Here is a 26,689-nt window from a genome sequence, read left to right on the forward strand (position 1 = left end):
TGTATTCTACATCAGCATGTTCGGGAGGCAACTAGAGGGAGTAATACTCTTGATTTGATTATCAGCAGTGATTCTTCATGCATTAAGAATCTGCAGATAAATGAACCACTAGGTGGCAGTGATCACAGTGTGCTGAAGTGGGATTTACTCAAAGAGGTAACTACCATTAGGGATAAAGGGAAGGGTTATTGCTTCCGTAAAGGTGACTACGATGGACTGAGACAGTATTTAAATTCTATACAGTGGGACCAACTGATGATGTTACCAACAGCAAATTCAAAATGGGAAGCATTCAAAGAACTTATCTTGGAAGCTACTAGGCTTTACATACCAACTAAGAAATATTGTTCAAGGTTTAGGCCAAAATGGATGTCAGATGAACTAATGAGGCATATGGCAGAGAAGAAAAATGCATGGGATACTTACAAATTAACACATGACACAGAAGCCTATGATAGATACAAGTTGATATGGAACCAAGTTACAAAGGAGGTTAGGCAGGCAAAGGTAGATTACGAGAAATCCTTGGCAAGGGATGCAAAGAAAAACAGCAAAGAGTTCTTTACTTATGTAAACTCTAGAAGGAAGGGAATGAATCAGATTGGTCCACTTGATATTGATGGGTCAACCGTTGATGATCCTGCTCAGGTAGCTAACAAACTAAATGAATATTTTGCATTGACATTCACACATGAGGAGTTATTCAACTCTAGCAGTAAGCTACAGAATCTTGAAATAACTGGGAGTAAAGTGGAGGAGAAATTGTTGAAGATAAACACAAGAAAGGCACACGGGGTGGATGGGATTTATCCAGTTATATTAAAGGAGGCAGCAAAGGAAGTAAGCAAACCCTTAGCCATAATTATGAGAGCTTCCTTGGTCTCAGGGGAGGTACCCATAGACTGGAAATGTGCAAATGTGACCCCAATTCACAAAGGAGGATCAAAGGCTGACACAAGTAATTATAGACCTGTGAGCTTAACTTCTGTTCCAGGAAAATTAATGGAGGCACTGGTTAAAGAAGCACTGCAGGATCATTTAGACAAGACTTCAGTTATAGCTTGGACACAGCATGGTTTTGTTAAGGGGAAGTCTTGCCTGACCAATTTGATTGGATACTATGATGCAGTCACAAAAGAACTGGATGCAGGGAATAGCTTTGATATTATATACTTGGATCTTAGAAAGGCTTTTGATACTGTGGCACATGGAAGACTGTTACACAAATTGGAGCAGTGTGACATTGGAGGCAAATTGCTGCTATGGATAAAGGGGTGGTTGAGGGGGAGAAGACAGAGAGTGGTAATCAATGGACACTGCTCATCGTGGACTAATGTTATTAGTGGAGTCCCTCAGGGCTCAGTGTTGGGTCCATTATTGTTTTCTGTATTTATAAATGATATTGATGATGGTATATCAAGCTTAATGTCCAAGTTTGCAGATGGTACAAAGGTTGGCAGGGTTGTCAAGGACACTACTGACACTATGCTGCTGCAACAGGATCTGGAAAGGTTGAGCAGATGGGCTGAGAGGTGGCAAATGAAGTTTAACATTAACAAATGTAAAGTACTACGCATGGGAAACAGCAACCCCAGAGCAACGTATCAACTTTGTGGTACTACACTGACAGTGGTAGAGAATGAAAGGGACTTGGGGGTGGTTGTGCAGGCAGATATGAAGTTCTCTGAGCAGTGCAGATGGGCTGCAAGAGTAGCTCATGGAGTATTGTCAATGATATACAGGAATTTTTCCAGCAGGGATAAGGAGGTGATTATTCCCTTGTATAAGGCAATGGTCAGGCCATACCTAGAGTACTGTATACAGGTCTGGAGGCCTCATTTCAATAAGGATGTAGAGCTGCTGGAACGAGTACAGAGAAGGGCAACAAGATTAGTGAATGGAACAAAGGGGTGCTCTTACGAAGAAAGGCTTAAGTTTTGCAAATTACAGTGTCTGGAGACTAGGCACCAGCGAGGTGATCTGATAGAGGTGTATAAAGCCTTGAATGGTTTGAGCATGCTCAATGCTGATGGGATTCTTCCTCTAGCTCAGAATAATCACCTGAGAGGGCATAAATTCAAATTGAAGAAAGACAGATGTAGGATAGACGTGCGGAAATTTGCCTTTAGCCAGCAGGTGGTTGGTTGGTGGAACAGACTTCCATCCCTTGTCGTGGAGGTTGATAGCCTAAATAAGTTTAAGGCTCAGCTGGACAGGTATTTTGAACGAACAGAGGGGTGAAGTGGAAGTGGGTTTTTTTTTTCCTTTGGCTGATGCTGCATAAGCTTGCTTTCTTGCATCAAATGCCTCTACTAATGCTAATATCAAATTTATTTACCAAACTCCTAGCATTGGTGCACCTGTTCCTATTCTTAGCTACCCTAACACAGCCCATGTATTTACTTGTTCTGCAACGACTCCCAGCAGTCTCTGGAATCCCATGCACCTTGTTTTCCAGGCTGTTGCTCATTCCAATAGAAGCAGTGCAAGAATCACTTTCACCTCTGCCAGCAGCTACTGTTAATCTATTAGTCCATGTATCCCCCCACAAGCTAGCAGTTTTCCCGACCCATCTAACACTGCCTTGATAGCATCAGTAAATATTCTTGCACCTTTTCTATTTAAATGTATCCTATCCCATGCCACTGTAGCTGAGTGGTCAGCCACGCTGGTGCATAACTATACATGCCTTGATGACCCAGGTTCAAGTCTGTGACTGCTGAATAAGGTGCTGTTTCTTGTATTCTCTCTATCTTGTGAACTCCTCTGACTGTGTGGTTGTCCCAGAGTATAAACAGAAAATTTATTTATTTATTTTTAGAAGCAGTCTCTCCTGTTAACAAGCACAGACCAGGCTGAGAAAAATTCTACCCCTCGAGCCTTGCACAATCTCTCCAGGGCCAAATTGATCGGCAAGGCTCTCATCACATACTCCCTCCTATCGTGTCATGTGGTCAGACGAATCACTTTGTTTTGCATTGATTGTAGGCAGAGAGTGTGGTGAGAACCTCAAGAAGCAATGGATGCTGCTTGCCTTGTTAAGACAACCCAAGCATCTTGAGGTGGTATCATGGTATGGGGAATGTTTTATTGGCACAGACTGGGTTTGTTGATGTCGGTGGAAAGTCAAATGTCATCCAGGGAGTACCTGAATTTTGTATCAGATCTACTGCATTCTGTGTTACACTACGTTAAACTTTTATCCTGAAGGTGATGGCCACTTTATGGATTAAAATGCAACGGTGCATCTTCCAGAATCGTGCAAGAATAGTTTGGAGAACATGACACAGATTTCCACCATTTTTGCTGGCTTCCATATTTGCCTCACTCCTATTGAGAATGTGTAGGATATGCTGGAGAGAGCTATTTGGCAATGAAGTCTGCTTCCTTCAACTTTATCACAGCTATATGATATTTTGCTGGGAGAATGGTTACAATTAGACCGAAACACACACACACCTTATAAAATCCCTGCCCTGCCACACACTTGCTGTTATTCAAAGCAAAGGCAGCCAATTCGATACTGAATAAAGGTTTGTATTTTTTTGGCCAGTGTGTATATATTTATAACTGGTATGACTTCCTGATCCATAGGGTTCTGCTGAAACTGTCAGTGCAATTATCAATGTAATATTTAACTTATCATTTATGCATAATTATTATTTTTATATTATATTTTTATGATTCCTTTATTTAATTTTATTTTAGGAAGATGATGAAATGCCATCAGGATCATCATCAGTTCCAAGTATGTATAAATATTATTAAAATCTGTAATGCAGCATTTAAAAAATCATTGGTATTCACTTTTCTTAATATATACAAATAAATAACCTGTTTCTTAAATGTTTTTGTCCAAAAATAATTTCCTTTATTAATTTCTGAAAGTTAAATTTTAAATTCCTCAGAGAAATAGTTTTGCATAATAAGCACAATGGAATAATCAATTTACTGAGTTTTGGTGCCATTAGACTTTTTTTATAAAAAAAAATAAGCTGTTTTTGATTATCATTGATTTATCAGTTTATTTTCTTGTAGAAACATGTAAATTCCATATATAATAAAATACATGATTCTGTATAAATTACTAAAAGAACACTGTCTAATAAATTGGTTGTTGTTTACTCTGAATGCTTTAAATTTTGTTGGATTGAGCATCATACAACATTGAAATAATTGCTATTCCAAGTTTACTCTTCTAACAGTATTATAGAAATACAATTTGTTCTAGGTCAAAGATTTTTTGCAGCAACATGGTGTGTAATGCTTAAAATGGCCTACTAACATTCTTAACCTCGGCTCTGTTCAAAACTGTTGGCAGAGGATGGGTCAGGTGGTTGCATAAAAAATGTCTTGTTTTTACATTAGCATTAATCCTGCAGTCATGGCAACCATAACTGATACAAACATGTTTTCCACCTGATAGGTGTAAACTTTCTTTTTAATTTCCGGAAAAAGCTTTTTTAAAAATTATTATTGGAATATGCCAATATTTCATCTTTTCTTAATTTATTGCAATACTTACTGTATGCATTTTTTTTTAGTTTTTAATAAAAAAAATAATTATTTCAAAATGCTGTTTTTTTTAAATTTTATTCTCAAAAACACAAAAATATTCTTTTGAAAATTACAAAAAACACTTCGTAGGCATAAAATATAAAGATGAAGCTATTAGTGTTATCCATAAATAGTTTTAAAATGGAATTTTTAATTTAAAATTTTAATAATTTCCATTTTCAAAATTTGGCACTCAGTGAAGCATGCAAACTCTGAATATTATGCATGTCTCTAATTCTGTATTCCAAATAATTATTTTTTTTTAATGTTTCCATGTTTATTATTCAAAAATAATAACAAATATTTCAAATGAATCTTTCAAAGTAACATAGTTTACAACCATTAGATAATGTTAATAAATAATTGTTAGGTCATGTGGAAGAGTTATGAATAACTTGAACTAGAAACAAACACATTCTCAGACATGTAGTGTCAGTAGCAGTCAGCTTCCCATGCTAGCTTACTAAAAGTTAAAGCTAAACAAAAGGGGTGGGCTGTACCTGCATGCACTCATTCTATAACTATGTGAAAACAATAAATAAAAATTTAAAAACCATGCCAAGTAAAAAATTTGTCTATATTTAGGAAGGTACCAAAAGTTGCAGATTTTTATCTTCACCCAACAATTAACATAGGCTCTTAATTTTAAAGTTATTCATCAGAGGTGTAATGTTGATATTGGGGTTAACAGTATTTAGCAGTCGTGTGCTCAAGTCATGGTCACTATCAATGCATGTTCTACCGTACTCCCACTCTTGACTGTTTGACTACATCAGGCCTTTGACAGGAGGGGGAAGAGAGAGAGAGAGAAAGAGAGAGAGAGTGTGCGAGCACGCATGAGTGTGTGTGCTGAGATAACTTGGACATATTTAGTACTATGAATTAGATTCGATCTCTCTCTCTCTCTCTCTCTCTCTCTCTCCCCCTCCCCCCCCACCTGCCCTCATTAAAGGTTTGATTTCCTATGTCAGAAGATGCCATAGCTGTTATGTTGGCAAAAAGTGGCTGTAAAAGGTGACTATATCACTGTTTTTATTCTGAAATAAAGTAATACCATATTATGAATTGCATATCACACTTTTTTGTTCATGTTTAGTCCATTAATAGGTGTGTTTGGTATAAATTATTGCATTACTTTTTAAACCGTTCTTTACACAAAATTTTATTACACAAATTTCTTTACACAAAATAGTACCTGATATGCCAAATCAGAGATAGCATGAAACTTTGGTTAGAAAAAAAGCTGTGGTCTCATAAACTTGTAGTGAAATTTTTATAGCCTTGTACTGATTTTATCTTTGAGGGACGTGTACCTTTACTTTAACAGAGGACAATTCTTGCAGGTGTATTCAGAAAAACTTTCATAGAAAGGCACTAATTCTTATTCTGATATCCAGTGATGTGTGTGTTCCTGATGTCATCTGATTTGCTCCTCTCACATTCTAATTATCGTATACTCTGGGAGAAAATGTTTATCATTAATCATCTTATGTTTCCTATGAGAATATGAAAATATATTTTATTTTTGCTGGCAATATACTATTGTTGACCAGTGATCTGTAACATGAAAAACCCTGATCCATGAGTACTTTGTGAGGCTTTTCAATAGTTTCATAGGTCCTTCTTTATGAGACTCAGCTAGTCATGAATTATTATTTTTATTTAAATTGAAGCATTTAATTTAAATTGCATGTTTATGTGCAAAATACAGTAAACTCTTTAAAATCTGGCACCGTTGGAATTGAGAGGTGCTGAATTTTTAAATTTTCCAGATTTCAGAGAAGTATATCTAGTAGCTGAAAAGTTTTGGAGAAGCACATTTCAATGAATACTATGAGCACTAACAACTGAACTTATTTATGTCTGTAAATGTTTATATTGACTAAAAGTGGTTTAAAAAGTAAGTAATACTGCAATTTGTTAAATATGAACAAATAACGATAACATAGTCACAATCAGTGAATGTGCTTCAGAGAGAAAATACTTTTTGCAATGAAGAATAAGATAAAATTAATTATTATTCTTCAGGAATAGTTATAATGAGGCAATCTTGCTTTACTTTGCATGATATTTTGCTTTTAATAAATACTATAGAGAAATTTGACCAGTTTCTTGCATGTAATAACAATGATCACTACGTTTCATCTTTGCCACCATTCTAACTATAGCAGAGAGAAAAACAACATGGCATTCCTACTTCCTACTCCATGCTAATGCCATAGGCAACCAATTACCTATGGCATTAGCATGGAGTAGGAAGCCAACTGTGTGATCTTGAACCACCTCTGTTTTTCTCCTTACTTTTATTGTATACCAATGAGCTGTATGACTAGTTATAAGTTGCACTGTATCTTACTTTAATTCATCTATTAAATATTATTATTTAAATAGTGCAAAGAGATTTTGGTTTTGTAACTTTGAACACTACTTTGTTATTGAAGTGCTGTGATTGCGATGATATTCATATCATTATATAACTCTAATTACAGTGGATATGCTCAAGTATTTCTTCAATAAACTGACATTAAGTAGAACTAAAGCAGAAAAGAGTGAACAAATTCTTGAAGAAATTAATTTTAATGGAATAGTAAGACATATGCAGAGTGAAAGATGTAAGTTTAAATATTTTTATATAAATTTTTTAATATATGCAAATATATAATTCAGTAGAATCTCATAAATCCACCAAAATATTGCCGCTGTTAAGGATTATAGTATATTTCTCACATTTGTAAAGTGAGCCTCAGATTTTCAGGTATGCAAATTCTTCCTGGTCATAAACTTTTGACAGGAAACTTTCCTGTGGCCAATACTTCTGTAGAAGTATTGGCCACAGGAAAAATCTGTCCCTGTTGACACTCCCCTTACCCACTGAAGCAGCGGCCAGAGGACAGATAATTTTCTGAGTTGTGAGCAGTAGGCTATATTTACAAAGCTCAAAATCCAGAAGTGATCACACAATGAAGTTGCTGAAATGATTTATGGCATGGCATTAGATTCTACACAAAGTTTAATTATCAGTGAACTGTCCAATCTTGTTCTATAATTTACAACAGCCAACACAATAATACTTATTGAAGTTTCCTTTTTTTTGTTCTTTTTTATGTAAGATTTTCATAAGGTGTGGAGTTTTATGAGATTTTACTGTACATAATATTTTATTACAATATATATATATATATATATAACTGCTATCTTTTTCATTCTTCCTGGAACTTTTTTTATGTGGATGGCAATATGGTAGTATAATGTACTATGCACTTATATAGTATTCATAGCTTCAGGCATTTGCCTCAAATATTTATTTGATTTTGAACACTTGTTACTAGACGAGATAAAAAAAAAAGGAATAGTTTCTTCTTGATTTCATTGAAGTTGATGATATGTGAAAGTCACAAGGGAGCCACAGGCTTTTGCCTGTGGCTTCCTTTCACTATATGGCAAATACTATTACTATATGTTTTTCGTATATCCAACAGTAGCCAAGAGTTACAACTTGACTAATATATTCTTGTTGTTATTTAATTACAACATCTGTGGATGACCACAATCTGACCTTAACAGGTGGGCATACTGAATAAAGATTACATCTGCTATATGTGTTGTGATATTTTTTAATTATAAAAAATTTATTCTTTATTACACTTATTCATAATTTGGATTTAGTACAGAGTACCAGTGTTCTATACTGTGAATACCTTAGCAATGATGCATTATAGGAAGGTGAAAGTCAGATAACTATTGCGAATTCTCAGTAGTTATGGGAATGATAGCTTCAAGTCAAAACACATTTAAGGCTTCAGCAAAGGGGATAGAAGTGAGACAGTCCATAGTTTTTGTTATTCTCGCTTCACTTCATCCCATAGGAGAAGATCCTATACAATTTTATACAGTCAGCACCATCTCTGGAGCTAAAGCAGTGGGCCAAGGTTCCCTCTACAGGTGAGTCAAGGTTCAGCCTTAAAACTGATTTTTACAGAATTCTCATCTGAAAATATAGAATACACACTTCTGTCCCTATAACAATAGGGAAAGTGACATATTTTTATGACAGTCTCGAGGGGCATCATGATGAATGGCACAGAAATTTCCACATCTTTGAGGAAGGTATCTTGATTGGTTAAAGAGATCCTTGAGTACTTTGTGAGGCTTTTCAGTAGTTTCATAGGTCCTTCTTCATGAGGCTCAGCTGATCATGAATTATTATTTTTATTCATTCAATAAAGCCATAAATATTACTTTGATTTTGAAACTTATACATCTTCTGGATTCTCACATATTGTGGATTTTTCTCACCACTGGATCAAGAGATCATCACTGTAGTGAAGACCTGATCATGCCTACTAACTGATCAATGAGATTCCAGTAAGAGACAAAACTCTCTGGGTAATGGCATACATTTTAAATAAATAGCAATATACTTCTCTGCCTGAGCATTGCTTTTTATTTGAAGTGCGTAATGCAATACCTGGGAAATTTGTGATGAAGTGCCTCCACAATGAGATTGATGCATTCATAGTAAACCTGGTTTGCTCACAGTTATGTACAGACTTGAGGTTATTGCTCTGATCTGTACTATAATGTTAAAAAAAAAACATTTGTAGCTTGAGGCATTTGCCTCAAATATTTATTTGATTTTGAACATGTGTTACTAGAAGGTATAATAAATGAAAAATTTCTTTATTATTTACTATTTACATTACATGAAAATATATGATTTTAGTTTAATACCAAGGGGGAAAACCAAACTCATAGGAGCTCAGTTTCCTCTGCAATGGAGCTAATCATTTTGATCCTGCTAATACAGTCCTTTAGTAATAGATGCATCTGTTCTGAAGTATCTTTCAGAACAAAACATTTCATTGCTGTTAATCAAAAAGTTATTTTGTGTTAAGCCATCTGCATCTTTTATCTAAAGTATTTCTTTGCTGTATGTATAATTTTGATTACTGTTTGATTGTAATAAACTGTTATTTTACTTTATATAGGTAAAAATATCATAGCGATGGTTGGTGCTGGAATTTCAACATGCAAGTATTTTTCTTAAAATGTACATAATGAATTTTTTTAAGGCCACAGGTTCATGTGTTTCATATTATATACAGGCACTCCCTGGTTTACATAACACTCGACTTACAGAAATTCAACTTAACGTAAGTTTTTGCTGGCCAGTGCAAACTAATCATGGAAATGTATTTTGCATCCCACAGGAATAAATGGAGGTATCATGAAAATATCATAATGTGAACCCAATAACGCATTCTTTTTTTTTTTTTTTTTTTTTTGGTGATTCGTTCAAGACCTCAGAAGTTGAAATTTTTCTATGTAACTAAGCTGTTTATCTGTCTAAAAGGTCATTTTTACAATGGAAATTGCACTACACTTTCATCGTCATATGTTCCATTATAAGAATCAATTTTGAATGCCTTTGTGATATTTTTCTAAAACACATTTCTGGAGGTCACTACCATAAACAATTAAAACAATTTGCACTTTCTGGTTTATTGGGCTTTTCTGTTAGTGGAATCTATTATAAATGGGTACTAAACTCGATCTTATTGCATTTGCAATAATACCGATTACTGGAATTCTGTGGGTTTTTACGTTATAGTATTATGGTGAAATGAGTTTCCCTTCACTGAAATCTTCAATCATATAAAAAACATAAATAACTTTTCAGAATCTTCTCTTCATTCCTGTTTACTTATTACAATGGTGAAGGGAAAGGAACCAATGGAAAGTGCAAGTGCTGGCAGTGCTAGGAAACGAGACAAAATTGATTTAGAATTGAAGATGATTAATTAAGAATTATGAAGCAGGACAAAGTTTGTCATCTATTTTTTTTTTTTTTATGTAAACCCCAAACATGAGAGGTATTAGAACCTATAGTACTTAGTACCGTGCTTGGGTTGGAGGTTGAGAAGACGAAAGAAGATATTTGTTGACACTGGACTTGAACTTCTGTAGATTGTAATTTTCAGGAAATACGTATGAAGGAAGGTTGTTCCAGAAAATGGCAGTTGAATAAATGAATGAATGAACTATTGCACAGAATTAGGTCTCACTGCTTCAACAGTGAATACTATTTTAAGGAACAGTGTGCATATAAAAGACATGTTAAAGGATCAACAGTGATCACAAAACAGCATTCAGGTGCTGTATCGATAACAGAAAAAAGCTATTAATAAAATGGATGGAAAATCAGATTCAGAAGCAAGTGCCCCTGAGTCCAATGGTCATTCAAGCAAAAGCAAGAAGTATGAAGATATTAAGGATAAGTATGGTGAATCCCAAGCCAAGTTCGTGGCAAGCAATGGGTGTTTTAATAGGTTCAAGCATTGTGCTGGTTTCCAAAACATTAAAGTATGCCATGGAGTCGCCAGTGCTGATTCTGCAGCTGCAGAGAAATTTTGTGACGTGTTGGAAAAAACCCCTTTCTAAATCTCCACAGCCCTCAACTTCTGCAGTGGCATGTTGGAGAATCGGCTGGAAAATTAATTCTGGCAATCATGCTCTAAAGGTAAAACTTGCTGACTTTATGCCTGTCTCCTTTCTGTTTGTAATTTTATAATTTTGTACGCTTTTGTAATTTTTCCTGTGCATGAGATAAAAAATTGAATAAATAATTCTATTTACATGTTCGTTGAACATTTCTTTTCTGCTTCTATCAAATTTACTTCAATCAAATTTGTGAGTGCTGCATAAGCATTTAGGGAAATTCCTACTTACTTAAAATTCAACTTATGTAGGGTTCCGCAGAATGCAACCCCTATGTAAGCTGGGGAGTGGCTGTATTTCTTTGAAATGAATGAAATGCTTTTTATAAATACTGAAAAATAAAAATACCATAGTGTGATGCTAAATCTATCAATATGGGATGAAAACAAGACTATGTTTGGAATGATAAAAGTAAAATATTATTACTGATTGTTGAAACCGACTTGTATTTACAAAAATAATTCCTATGTTATGTAAAAATAATCATTGGGAAAAATCAATAAAAAATGGTATGCATCCTGTCATTATATTGTTAAATTTATGAGAAAATGGGCTGTATGATGAATGACACTATCTTGCTGCAGTCCTGAGGGCAGTAAACCACAATGTTTCTTTCAAATTACTGTTTTTAATTTGTTCAGAAGCACATCACAGTATTTTTCACTCATCACTGCTTTTCCTCTTTCCAGAATTGCTCCTTTATGATCTGATCTCAGATATAGTGGATAACACTTTCCCAGCTGATGTTTACATACTGACTTTCTTTGGTCAAAGTACTTGTTTTGTATCAGTCACTCTGAACTTGCTTGTTTACTTTCTGGTGTGTATGGCTCATCCAAGGGGCATGGAATACACTTAAGTCATCCCTTCATCACTAAGGAATCCATTGAGTACACACTTTTCAAAAGTGAAAATTCTTGATAATGGTAATATGCACCAAAGCAGCACTAATCTTGCATACTGCAATGGTTTCTTTAATAGTGATACAATAGTTTCCTCATATGAGTTCTTTTGCTGCCACTACAACTTATGGTTTCATGATACAACATGCTTGCCCTGGTTGAGGAGAATCCTCAAACATTTTGATACTGTTCTTTAACTTATCCACCTGATCATTGACTCGTACATCCTTCACCACATTGAGCCAATGTTCTGCATTAACTATCAGCTTGTTTTATTCCTTCTGCATTCAGAAATCAGATTACAGACCTTGGTACATAACTGCAAAGGTTCCACCATTTTGAAAGACTATTTCCAAAATAGCATCAGAAGATGGTACCATGCAGTTACTCAGCATTGCCAATAGATTTTGATCAATAATCTGACACGAGATTAGCATCAGTTTTTGCACAATATTCATTTTATGTTGGTTGTGCAGTTTTCATTTAGATCACTATTGTATATATATGGATTTTATTGCAAGGCCACAAAAGGTTAAGAGCAAGAGCTGTATTTCTCATGCTGTTCCACTGGCTCTGTCTAGCACACAGAAAATGCTTTTCCTGATAGTTTTCATGCAGTGCAGTATCTTTTATCTGCAGATTCTTAATGCATGAATCATGAATAATCACTGCCGATAGATCACTATTGTATATATATGGATTTTATTGCAAGGCCACAAAAGGTTAAGAGCAAGAGCTGTATTTCTCATGCTCTTCCACTGGCTCTGTCTAGCACACAGGAAATGCTTTTCCTGATAGTTTTCATGCAGTGCAGTATCTTTTATCTGCAGATTCTTAATGCATGAATCATGAATAATCACTGCCGATAAATGAAGAGTTACTCCCTCTTGTTGCTTTTCTAACATGCTGTTGCTGCTGTAGAAAACAGTCATCCAATATATCCACAAAAGTCTAGTGTATGGATGACCAACCCACAAGTTCCAGTCAATATCTGGAAAGTTAAAATCCCCCATTATAAGGCAATTAATTATTTTTATAATTATATTGAAAGTAATCTTACAGTATAATTACAATTAAAGCTTGACATATCTACCGAATCTTCTTATCAGCAAAGGTCATTTGGAGCATCAAAATAACTATATTACGAATTAAGCCACAGCCCATAGCAATGAAACCGTTGTCCAACTGTCTTAATTAAATATTTAGTGAATGTTTACCTCACTGAATTTTATATTATATTTATAAATATTTAATCAAAATAATTGAAACTAGTTCCATGGCTAGGGCCCACTATTAGTTTCTAAACCTAATACTTCAATACTATTCATGCTATTCATTCAAACTGTAAATGTTGAGATTTAATAATTATAACATCATTATAAAAGCATTTTTGGAATGCAATTGTAAGCGTGCATTTCTATAATTACATTTTCCTGCATGATGTATTAAAAAGACTACATAATTAAATAAGGAAGTATTTAGGAAATACTTAGACATTTTATTAATTTAAATGCTGGTAGTAGGAGTAATGATTTAACTTTTCAGCTGCAGGAATACCAGATTTTCGCAGTCCTGGAAGTGGAATTTATGCCAATCTTCAAAAGTACAACCTCTCAACTCCTGAGTGCATGTTTGATATCACCTTTTTTCGAGTAAGTAGTTAATGTAATAAGTTCTCTCTTTTTTTTTTCTTCTAAAGTTGAGCATTCCTGTGAAATTAATTTTAATGATACCTTTTTTTATTATTATTTAAAGGAAAATCCAGAACCTTTCTTCGACTTGGCAAGAAGCCTCCTCCCTGGAAAATTTAAGGTAATTAATTTACTAATCCATCTGACTTGTAGAACTTCTTTTATGTTTCAGCTTTTGTGCAGATTGTGAAATGTTGCAATTCAAGGCTGCAGTAATAAAATTACTAATTAAATTATATATATAGATGTATAGTAATTACTGTATTTGTGTGATATAAATTATAAGCTGTTTCATTAATTCAGACTTTTCAAATTAAACAAAAGTAAATAAAAGTCATAATTGTTCAGTAAGAGTTTTGCTTATTAAATTAAAATTGTATAGCAGCTTTGACCTTTTTATTTTACTATTTCATGTGGCAAGTACACCTTGCAACAGATGATCTGTGAATTTCAGCCAAATGAATTCAGATGCGTTGAATCTGCTGTAGTGATAAGCCAGAAACTTAAATTAGAAAACTTTATCAGCATTATCTACTCATATTCTAGTGTTAATTTAAATACAAAATTGAACTTTATTAGTAAATAGCTATATATACTGTGTTTTCATGATGTGCCTTAGCCTAGATGTCTTATTATTGGTGTGTACTTGCACTATTAAACTATAACTAAATTGTTTTCAAATTAAAGGCTTTATTTTTGGAAGGGAGTAGCAAGAAGTAAAAACTTGCAGACCATATTCAGTTACTTAGTAATAGGAATTATTTCAGAAATTGGCTTGGGTAATTAATTTTTTCTTATACAGTGGATTCCGGTTATTTGGGCCACCGGTTAATCGGGGCAGCCATTTATTTGGGGCAAATCTTAAAAAACAGAACCCAATCGAGAAAATAGCCAGGGTTTACTTCGCTTAATTGGGACAACATTGTGTTTAATCGGGGTAGGAGACCGCAGCACTGGAGATCAGCTACGATTCTCTCTGACCAAACCACATGGTTCGGTCGGATTTCTGGAGGTCACAACCATAAAACAATAAAAACAATTAGCAGTCACCTGTTTATTGGGCTTTTCTGTTTGTGCAATCAATCATAAACGGATAGTAAAATCGATCTTATTGAATTTGCGATAATACTGACAGCTGGAATTCTGTGGGTTATTATGGTAAAATGTGTTTACACTTCCATGAAATCTTCAATCATATAAAAAAATTAATTTTCATAATCTTCTCTTCATTCTGATTTTTTAAAGATTCATAACTTGTTACTCCGTTCTCACTTGCGCATATCGTGTTACTTGCAATTTGTGTTGCCATGTTCTTTGTTATTGATTGCTTATATTTTTACTGTTTTGAATTTTAACCCCCACCCACAAATGTCAGTGAACAGAAATGTAAACTAGTTAGTATGTACATATTACAGTGTGTATTAATTATTCCGATTATCACGCATATTCTTCCGATTTTCACGTATCATTTAATTTTTTAATTGGTAAGGTAATAAAGGGTAAATTTGTGCTTAATATATCTTTACTTTTATAGCCTGTGGATAATATTCCTCCTATTTTGGCTAATTAGAATCGCTGTTTAATAGAAGTAAAATCCAATTCACAAACGTGATCACAATGACCGGCGCTTACTACACATCGTATAGTGAACGGTACTTTACTTAGGTGACTCCATCATAACGTGATCTGATTGTATAGGGAACCAATTGTAAAGCGGGGGTCCATTGTATTTTTAACGTTTTTTTATGTGAAACTTCAGATAATTGGTGCAGCTGCTTAATTGGGCCAAAATGCATAAGTCCCGATGTGTCACAATTAACCGGAATCGACTGTATTTTGTTACTCTTAACTTAAATATAATCAACACAGACAAATATGAAGCAATTTCTTTATAAAATACTAAAATTTTTTTTATCTGATTATAGCCAACACCATGCCATTATTTTTTGCGATTACTGCATGAAAAAGGAAAATTATCAAGATTGTATACTCAGGTAAGAATTTTGTGTAAGCCTTAATGTTTTAGTTATGATAATATGAGCAAATATGAGCACAATAAACTTTGAAGCTTCACAATTTATTTGAGAAAGATTTTATGAACATATTCTGTTGACCTACATAAAATGGATAATGTTATAGAAAGCACAGATACTGCACCATCTTTCATTTACAGAACGGTTGTCCTTACCTGCTGTAGAAATACTGTTATTTCAACATAAATAAAAATAATTAACAGAATTCCTAGGCTAAAGAAAATGTGCGTTTCCAACTTGAGAAGTTGTCTTTATACAAAGATTTTGTCCTTTTATTAGAAAATGTGATTTATGTAGTATTATCTACTCTGTAAATGAATGTAAGTTCAGTTCAATATTTTTTAGAATTTTTACATATTATGTAAATTTTCAGAGTTGACATTTAATTTTTATGAAAGACTCATTGTAACTTTTTATCTAGCTAGTTTTAATAATCACTATAGCTTGTTTTTATCCATACTATCATAAATCAGAAAGTTTGTGTTTGCATTTCCACTTATATAATCACCACCAACATAATCACCACATAACTACGTGGTGATTATGTTGGTGCGAGAGTACACGTGAACAGGCGAAGTTTTTATGGGCTCCAGCAAATAGAGAAGTTTTGCTTTTTTTATTGACTTAAATTGGCATATTAATTTATTTTTTAGAGTTGCTTTATATTCCTAGTAACAATACTTTAGTTTAATTTGAATTTAGATAGAGATTTTGTAGGTTATTACTTAGTATCAGTAAGGGTATCAAATCCACGTGTTGAACAGGTTTTGCAGCTCCTGCGAACGAAAGTTTTTAATTATACTTAGCCACATTATTGACTTAATTGTTAGATTAAATTATTTTCTATAAGTAGCTTATAGACCTAGTCAAGCTCTGTGGTTTATTTTGAATTTAGATAGCGCGATTTGGAAAGTAAATAATACCTCGTGTCCATAGATTAACCATTCGTAACAGATATAAGGGATGCAGAACTGGAATTTGGGGAGTACAACGTCTACAGAATGGATAGACAGGATAGGAAGGGGTGAGGGGTTATGCTATTAGTTAAGAAACACATAAAAACCAAGGAAGTGAAGCCAGTCGACATCGCTGGACAGTGCAGTGTTGAGTCAGTTTGGTGTGACATAAGCATTGGGAGATCAAAATTGAGAGTAGGAGTGTGCTATAGGCCTAATGACTCTGATGAGTATAATAAGAAACTGTACAGGGAAATAGAGTGAGCCAGTAAATCAGAGAGTCTTATAATGGGAGATTTTAATTTCCCAGATATTGAATGGAATTTGGGGGCTGGTCACTCACACACTAGCAGGGCTTTTGTGGATTTATTGGATGATTGTTTTCTACATCAGCATGTTCGGGAGGCAACTAGAGGGAGTAATACTCTTGATTTGATTATCAGCAGTGATTCTTCATGCATTAAGAATCTGCAGATAAATGAATCACTAGGTGGCAGTGATCACAGTGTGCTGAAGTGGGATTTACTCAAAGAGGTAACTACCATTAGGGGTAAAGGGAAGGGATATTGCTTCCGTAAAGGTGACTACGATGGACTGAGACAGTATTTAAATTCTATACAGTGGGACCAACTGATGATGTTACCAACAGCAAATTCAAAATGGGAAGCATTCAAAGAACTTATCTTGGAAGCTACTAGGCTTTACATACCAACTAAGAAATATTGTTCAAGGTTTAGGCCAAAATGGGTGTCAGATGAACTAATGAGGCATATGGCAGAGAAGAAAAATGCATGGGATACTTACAAATTAACACATGACACAGAAGCCTATGATAGATACAAGTTGATATGCAACCAAGTTACAAAGGAGGTTAGGCAGGCGAAGGCAGATTACGAGAAATCCTTGGCAAGGGATGCAAAGAAAAACAGCAAAGAGTTCTTTACTTATGTAAACTCTAGAAGGAAGGGGATGAATCAGATTGGTCCTCTTGATATTGATGGGTCAACTGTTGATGATCCTGCTCAGGTAGCTAACAAACTAAATGAATATTTTGCATCGACATTCACACATGAGGAGTTATTCAGTGAGGGGAATGCCAGCGGTGTATTGAACTCTAATAGTATGCTACAGAATCTTGAAATAACTGGAAGTAAAGTGGAGGAGAAACTATTGAAGATAAACACAAGAAAGGCACCCGGGGTGGATGGGATCTATCCAGTTATATTAAAGGAGGCAGCATAGGAAGTAAGCAAACCCTTAGCCATAATTATGAGAGCTTCCTTGGACTCAGGGGAGGTACCCATAGACTGGAGATGTGCAAATGTGACCCCAATTCACAAAGGAGGATCAAAGGCTGACACAAGTAATTATAGACCTGTGAGCTTAACTTCTGTTCCAGGAAAATTAATGGAGGCACTGGTTAAAGAAGCACTGCAGGATCATTTAGACAAGACTTCAGTTATAGCTCGGACACAGCATGGTTTTGTTAAGGGGAAGTCTTGCCTGACCAATTTGATTGGGTACTATGATGCAGTCACAAAAGAACTGGATGCAGGGAATAGCTTTGATATTATATACTTGGATCTTAGAAAGGCTTTTGATACTGTTGCACATGGAAGACTGCTACACAAATTGGAGCAGTGTGACATTGGAGGCAAGTTGCTGTTATGGATAAAGGGGTGGTTGAGGGGGAGAAGACAGAGTGGTAATCAATGGACACTGCTCATCGTGGACTAATGTTATTAGTGGAGTCCCTCAGGGCTCAGTGTTGGGTCCATTATTGTTTTCTGTATTTATAAATGATATTGATGATGGTATATCAAGCTTAATGTCCAAGTTTGCAGACGATACAAAGGTTGGCAGGGTTGTCAAGGACACTACTGACACTATGCTGCTGCAACAGGATCTGGAAAGGTTGAGCAGATGGGCTGAGAGGTGGCAAATGAAGTTTAACATTGACAAATGTAAAGTACTACACATGGGAAACAGCAACCCCAGAGCAACGTATCAACTCTGTGGTACTACACTGACAGTGGTAGAGAATGAAAGGGACTTGGTGGTGGTTGTGCAGGCAGATATGAAGTTCTCTGAGCAGTGCAGACGGGCTGCAAGAGTAGCTCATGGAGTATTGTCAATGATATACAGGAATTTTTCCAGCAGGGATAAGGAGGTGATTATTCCCTTGTATAAGGCAATGGTCAGGCCACACCTAGAGTACTGTATACAGGTCTGGAGGCCTCATTTCAAGAAGGATGTAGAGCTGCTGGAACGAGTACAGAGAAGGGTAACAAGATTAGTGAATGGAACAAAGGGGTGCTCTTACGAAGAAAGGCTTAAGTTTTGGAAATTACAGTGTCTGGAGACTAGGCACCAGCGAGGTGATCTGATAGAGGTGTATAAAGCCTTGAATGGTTTGAGCATGCTCAATGCTGATGGGATTCTTTCTCTAGTTCAGAATAATCACCTGAGAGGGCATAAATTCAAATTGAGGAAAGACAGATGTAGGATAGACGTGCGGAAATTTGCCTTTAGCCAGCGGGTGGTTGGTTGGTGGAACAGACTTCCATCCCTTGTAGTGGAAGTTGATAGCCTAAATAAGTTTAAGGCTCAGCTGGACAGGTATTTTGAACGAACAGAGGGGTGAAGTGGAAGTGGTTTTTTTTTTTTTTTTTTTTGGCTGATGCTGCATAAGCTTGCTTTCTTGCATCAAATGCCTCTACTAATGCTAATGCTAACTTGCCGCCATTGTTATACGATACAACGCGTGCGCTGAACTAGATAGCATAAGGTTTAACAGATAACTAGATAGCGAGTATAGTAGTATCAATTAATCAGTAAAATTTATTAATCTTATTAAATTTCATTGTCAATTGAATTGTACTTTAACTAAATAAATATAGTGATCTAGTTTTTACAAACGTAACATCATAAATTAATACATAAGTTGAGAGGGGATAAGAAAGTCGTATAACGTAACTCAGAGATAACATTCGATACCAAAATACATATATATATATAGTATTATAACTGCATTGGGATATAAGTTTTAGGGTTATATTTTGTATTGGAATTTTATTGAACTTGAATAGAAATCATGACTCAGACCAGAGCAGCAAAGCAAAAGGCTGAAACTAATGGAAGTGCTGTGGCTTAGGGGAGAACTGAGGGGGGGCAGTTGTCTTCTGAATCACAGTCTATTGAAAGGCACTGCTTGTTTGATATTTGTGGAGCAATCAGGAATGGGACATGATATTGCCATGGGGAATGTCTTTGTGTGTGTGTGTGTGTGTGTGTGTGTGTGTGTGTGTGTGTGTGTGTGTGTGTGTGTGTGTGTGTGTGTGTGTGTGTGTGCTCGATGTAAGGAGTGCGAGGAAATCAGGCACCAACTCAGCATTGTTATGGACTTATATGAGAGCTTGAAGAACAGGGTGGATGCCCTTGAAGGATTTAAATTGAGGGGCCCATCAAGCTCTCAGCTGCCCACATCAATGCCAGAGCTTGCACTTGAACATCAAGCAACACAGCGGCAAATCCCAAGGCAGAATGCGCTGGTCCCAAAGGAACTAGTTGTTGTAAGTGACTCTATTGTCAGGGAAACGGTGAACATATTGTGCAAAAAGATAGATGGAACAGGACCAGGGTATATCTGCCAGGGGCAAAGGTTGATGACATTGTAGAGCAGGTATCATCTTTTAAGGGCACAAAGGGTGATATTGTTGTACACATTGGCACTAATGATATTAAGAGTAGGAGACCGGCAGAATTACTTAACAAGTACAAGTCAATGCTGAAAAAAAGCTGTGAGTTAAGGTTGAATTTGAAAGTGTCTGCAATTCTGCCCAGACACGATAGGAGGGAGTATATATGATGAGAGCCTTGTCAATCAATTTGGCCCTGGAGAGATTGTGCAAGGCTCAAGGGGCAGAATTTTTCTCAGCCTGGTCTGTGCATGTTAACAGGAGAGACTACTGCTACAGGGATGGGATACACTTAAATAGAAAGGGTGCAAGAATATTTGCTGATGTTACCAAGCAGAGTTAGGTGGGTCCGAAAACTGCTAGCTTTGGGGGATACATAAACTAATAGATTAACAGTAGCCGCTGGCAGAGGTAAAAGTGATTCTTGCACTACTACTATTGAAATTCAATTGAGCAGCAGCCTGGAAAACAAGTTAATGGGGATTTTCAGGACTACTGGGAGTTATAGTGGAACAAGTAAATACATGGGCTGTGTTAGGGTAACTAAGAGTAGAAACAGGTGCATGTATACTTGCATGTACAACAGTGCTAGGAGTATAGTTAATAAATTCAATGAGCTTGAAGTGCTAGTCAAGACATCAAGGCAGATATTGTTGGGATATCAGAGACATGGTATCACACAGACCTTATTATGGAATTTGGAGAGTACAATGTGTACAGAAGGGATAGAGAGGACAGAAAGGGAGGAGTGGTTATGCTGTTAGTTAAAAAAACACATAAAATCGAAGGAAGTGCATCCAATTGATGTTGGTGGACAATGCAATGTTGAGTCTGTTTGGTGTGACAAAAGCACTGGGAAAGGAAAAATGAGAGTAGGAGTGTGCTATAGGCCTAATGATTCTGATGAGTATAATGAGCAGTTGTGCAGAGAAATAGAGTGGGGCAGTAAATCAGAGTGTCTTATAATTGTGGGTTGGTCACTCACACACTAGCAAGGCTTTTGTGGATTTATTGGATGATTGTTTTCTGCAGCAGCATGTTTGGGAGGCAACTAGAGGGAGTAATACTCTTGATCTGATTATCAGTAGTGATTCTTCATGCATCAAGAATCTGCAAATAAATGAACCACTAGGTGGCAGTGATCACAGTGTGCTGAAGTGGCATTTACTCAAAGAGGTAACTACCATCAGGGATAAAAGGAAGGGTTTTTGCTTTCGTAAAGGTGACTATGGTGGTCTGAGACAGTTTTTAAATTCTATATGGTGGGACCAACTGATGATGTTACCAACAGCAAATTCAAAATGGGATGCGGTCAAAGAATTAATCTTGGAAGCTACTAGGCTTTTCATATCAACAAAGAAATATTGTTGACGATTTAGGCCTAAATGGATGTCAGATGAACTAATTAGACATGTGACAGAGAAGAAAAATGCATGGGATACATATAAATTAACATGTGACACAGAAGCCTATGATAGATATAAGGTGGTCTGCAACCAAGTTACAAAGGAGGTTAGGCAGGCAAAGGCAAATTATGAGAAATCTTTGGCAAAGGATGCAAAAAAAAAACAGCAAAGAGTTCTTTACTTACGTAAACTCTAGAAGGAAGGGATGAATCAGATTGGTCCACTATATCGATCGTTGAACTGTTGATGATCCTACTCAGGTAGCTAACAAACAATGAATATTTTGCATCGACATTCACACATGAGGAGTGATTCAGCAAGGGGAATGCCAGAGGTGTATTCAACTCAGGCAATAAGCTAGATAATCTTGTAATAACTGAGAGTAAAGTGGAGGAGAAATTGTTGAAGATAAACGTAAGAAAGGCATCTGGGGTGGATGGAATCTATCCAGTTATATTAAAGGAGGTGACAAAGGAAGTAAGCAAACCCTTAGCCATAATTATGAGAGCTTCCCTGGACTCAGGGGAGGTACCCATGGACTGGAGATGTGCAAATGTGACCCCAATCTACAAAGGAGGATCAAAGGGGGAGACACAGGTAATTACAGACCTGTTAGTTTAACTTCTGTTCCAGGGAAATTAATGGAGGCACTGGTTAAAGAAGCACTGCAGGATTATCAAGACAAGACTTCAGTTATAGCTTGGACACAGCATGGGTTTGTTAAGGGGAAGTCTTGCCTGACCAATTTGATTGGATATTATGATGTGGTCACAAAGGAACTGAATGCGGCGAATAACTTTGATATCATATATTTGGATCTTAGAAGGACTCTGATACTGTTGCACATGGAAGACTGCTGCACAAATTGCAGCAGTGTGGCATTGGAGGCAAATTGCTGCTATGGATAAAGGGATTGTTGAGTGGGAGAAGACAGAGTGTGGTAATCAATGGTCACTGCTTTTCGTGGACTAATGTTATTAGTGGAGTCCCTCAGGGTTCAGTGTTGGGTCCATTGTTGTTTTCTGTATATATTATTGATGATGGTATATCAGGCTTAATGTCCAAGTTTGCAGACTATACGAATGTTTGCAGGATTGTTAATGATACTAATGACAGTACACTGCTGCAACAGGATCTAGAAAAGTCATTAGAATTTGCTGTTGTTAGCATCATCAGTTGATCTTACTGTATAGAATTTAAACTGTCTGTGAGACCACTGTTTTTTTTTTTGGTAGTTGTTGGCGCATAGGCTTCTGTGGCCGTAATGCACCTCCCAAGGTTTTTGCGGTACTTTGATCCAAGCCCGAGGCGGGAATCGAATCCGCAACCTTTGGGTTGCCAGGCAGGCACTTTACCCACCTGGCTAGCCCGGTCGGCGAGACCACTGTTGTCACCTTTATGAAAGCATAAACCCTTCCCTTTACCCTTGATGGTAGTTACATCTTTAAGTAAATCTCATATCAGTACACTGTGATCACTGTCACATAGTGGTTCCTTTATCTGAAAATTCTTAATCCATGAATAATTACTACTGATAATCAGATCAAGAGTATTACTCCCTCTGGTTGCCCCTTAAACATGCTGCTGTGGAAAACAATCATAACAATAAATCCACAAAAGTCTTGTTAGTGTACGAGTGACCAACCAACCCACAAGTTCCAATCAATATCTGGAAAGATAAAATCTGCCATTGCAAGACATTCTGATTTACTGGCCCAGTCTATTTGTCTGCACAATTGTTTATTGTAGTCTTCAGAGTCATAGGCCTATAACACACTGCTACTCTCATTTTCCCTTTCCCAGTGCTTAACTGACTCCACACTGTACTGTCCACCCATATCAATTGGCTGCACTTCCTTAGATTTCGTGTTTCTTAACTAATAGCATAACACCTCCTCCTCCTCCCTTCCTGTCCTGTCTATCTTTCTGTACACATCGCACTCCCAAATTCCATTACAAGCATTACAAGAGAGGAAACTATGTTTATAAATAATGAGGTTACATAGAACAGGTTCAAATATGAAACTGTATATTTTACTTTTGATGATTTTCAATTGAAACATCATTATATATTATGACAACATATGATTTTCATTGTGTGAATTTGCTGCATGATGCATTCATTTTTGAAATATTTTTAGAATATTGATACTCTAGAAAGAGTAGCTGGAATTCCAGAAGAGAAAGTGATAGAAGCTCATGGTACATTTTATACATCTCACTGCCTTGATTCTTCCTGCAATCAGGCATATTCTCTACCATGGATGAAAGGTTAGGTCTCATTCTCAATGCATTACTTGATTTATCACTGAAACATTTTTGATATTAATGTAAACTATGCTCTCAAAAGTACTTGGACACCTCTCCAAAGGTGGCAATTTGATCTGTGCATATGCAGATAAAAACAAATCTAAAAATGTGCTGGTTACACCTGAAATATCATAGAAGTTAGCATGGCTCATATTAGTAACTTACGGAGTTCCAGAGAGGTATGATTATAGTTATGTCAGTAATTTCTTGGTGTGTGTTGCAGCAAACTTTTTTAGTTTTGCAAAGATAACATAGGCTTACATTGTAAAAAGAAAAGGAACGAAGGGGATATAGCAGTTAAACTACAATCCAGTAAGCTAAGAAAAATTGATAAATAGAGATTGGAAACCTTGAAGAGGGTGTTTACATCATTCCTGAAGACATCCTCACAAAATATATCACTCTCCGCACACAGTAGAACTGTTCATAAATGTGTGTACCATCCATACAGATTTGCATAGACTTAATTTTCATTGAATTACTGATAAGCACGACATAATTTTGGGAAATGTCAGATGCAATTAAGAAGATCATTATTTATTGTTCATGTATTCTGAAAACAGTGTAGTGAGCTTCACTATACATGCTCATTTGGGATGACTAAATTTCAGTTTTTTGTTGCATGACCACCAGGTCAGAGGAATTTACAATAAATCATGAATACAATCATTAATCATGTTTAGCAGTTATGGGCTTAAATCACAGTCTGCTCAAAGAGTGTGTGCTATTGCACTGTTACTCTTGTCCACTTGGCTGTGTCAGGTCTGTTTGGAGAATGCCCAAAGAATGGCACATGCCACTGTATGTTGTCCCAACAGTGAAGTTTGTGGTGGAAATATCATGATATAGGACTGCTTTTTGTGGTTTAGACCATTGTGGCAAAATCTGTCAGTATCTTGACATTTTAGATAACTGCCTATGGAACTGGCTCATTACACAGTCCTGATATAAATCCTTTAGAACATCTTTAGTGGTATGCATCTTTTGTTCCAGATAAGGGTAAAGCTAATATAGTATTTGATTGCTACAGGAAAATATGCCTTGAGAGAAGAATGACACCAAATTCTAGCTGACTGTTATCATGAATTAGTTTAAAATCTACAGAGAATCAGTGCTCCCTGTCATTTCAGCCAAAAGTGAACCCACATGTTATTAATTTCTATAATAAAAATTTATTTTCCTGAACATTATTGGTGTCCATATACTTTTGAGAGAACAGCATATGTGCAAAACTTGCCTTCAGAAATAGGGAGAAAAATTTTAAAAACCATGTTTGCAGATAACTTTTATTTGTTTTTAGAGATTTTTTACTCTTTAAATGACTTGAAATGCTGGCAATTTGTAAGTCATTTGAATTGTGCTATTCAGATGCACTTATTTGTTTTATTTTTGTTTTCTTGTGACTCTACTGTTTGGAATGTTGCAGTTTGAAACTAAATCCTTACAAATTACTAGTGTTAATTTGTGGATAGTGACAATAAAAATGAAGAGCATTTTGTATTAATGTGTTGGTTTAGATTTAAAATGATAAGAACATAATTAAATTAATAAATATCCATTTCCTAGAAGATGAATGGGTATAAAGTAGATATTTAGCCATTCATACCATGGATAACAAGGCCAACAGGGTTTGCAGAGAAAGGAAAAAAAGCACATCTACCAGGTGTGACCAAAACGTTTTGTAACTGACTTTATACCTTGAAATTATGGCATCATAGCAAGCTGCAGCTTACCATAACATGTTCAGTTATTCACCTAGACACAGTAATGCATGAATCATTCATTTATATGCAGTCAATCTGAATTAGCACACATGTTGAATGTAAACTGTTTTTTGTGATTGGTGAAGATGAGTTACTGAATTTTCATCAGATTTTGTTTTCAAATTAGGGAAATCCATCTTCTCTATGGTCCAAAAAAATAAAAAAAAGCAAGGCAATCTCAATCAAATGTGAAGATCATGCTTATTGTATTTTTTGACTTGAAGGCATTGTTCATTATGAATTTGTCCCACATGATCAAACAGTGAACCAGGAATACTACAAAACAGCTCTGTAGTGACTGCATGATGCTGTTTGGAGAAAACAGCCATATGGTTCCCTGTCCACCACACTGATTGGATTTAGCTCCTCATGATTGATTCTTCCAACTTAAAATTATTCAAAACATGATACAGTAACTGTTAGCAATTTCAAAAGAAGCCTAATAGTAATGCTTCCAGAAATTGCAGAAGCAATGGAATTGGTGTGTACATTGTCAAGGAGATCCATCACAATAGCTGGTAAGCTTCATAATTTCCTAAATATTAGTTCAGTGCTTGAACTTTTTGATTACACCTCATATAGTTAATATAACCAGAGGAAGTATTATGTTACAAGGCAATTATTATGTTTCATTACAAATGTGTTGTTTTGGTAAAAAGTGTACTTTCCATATTAGGGAAAGTTAACACTCACAGTGTTAAAGGTAGATAGTAGGAAGCCTAATGAATAATGGCAGCAGGTACCTGATATTCCTAAAATTAATATCTCCTACGTGTTAAGTTCAGTGTAAGTCTACAGGTATTGTGAATTTTTTGCTATTGATATTACTATTCAAATAGCTTCATAAAGTGTAAGAAGAAATTGAATTTCATTAG

General features: G+C 35.8%; 1 protein-coding gene across 1 annotated transcript in view; it reads left to right on the forward strand.

Annotated features, from left to right (window-relative positions):
• Sirt2 (NAD-dependent protein deacylase sirtuin-2) overlaps window positions 1–26,689 on the forward strand; it is a 67,830-nt gene that overhangs the window by 17,625 nt on the left and 23,516 nt on the right. Inside the window, exons 3-9 of the mRNA XM_090375729.1 lie at window positions 3,709–3,748; window positions 7,047–7,169; window positions 9,546–9,587; window positions 13,503–13,609; window positions 13,713–13,769; window positions 15,574–15,642; window positions 23,883–24,012. Of these exons, the coding sequence (XP_090231855.1) occupies window positions 3,709–3,748; window positions 7,047–7,169; window positions 9,546–9,587; window positions 13,503–13,609; window positions 13,713–13,769; window positions 15,574–15,642; window positions 23,883–24,012 (568 nt within the window). The remainder of the gene's footprint in view (window positions 1–3,708; window positions 3,749–7,046; window positions 7,170–9,545; window positions 9,588–13,502; window positions 13,610–13,712; window positions 13,770–15,573; window positions 15,643–23,882; window positions 24,013–26,689) is intronic.

The sequence above is a fragment of the Mastigoproctus giganteus genome, chromosome 6, assembly GCF_048544385.1.
Source record: "Mastigoproctus giganteus isolate SK-2022 chromosome 6, ASM4854438v1, whole genome shotgun sequence".
Lineage (NCBI taxonomy): Eukaryota > Metazoa > Arthropoda > Arachnida > Uropygi > Thelyphonidae > Mastigoproctus > Mastigoproctus giganteus.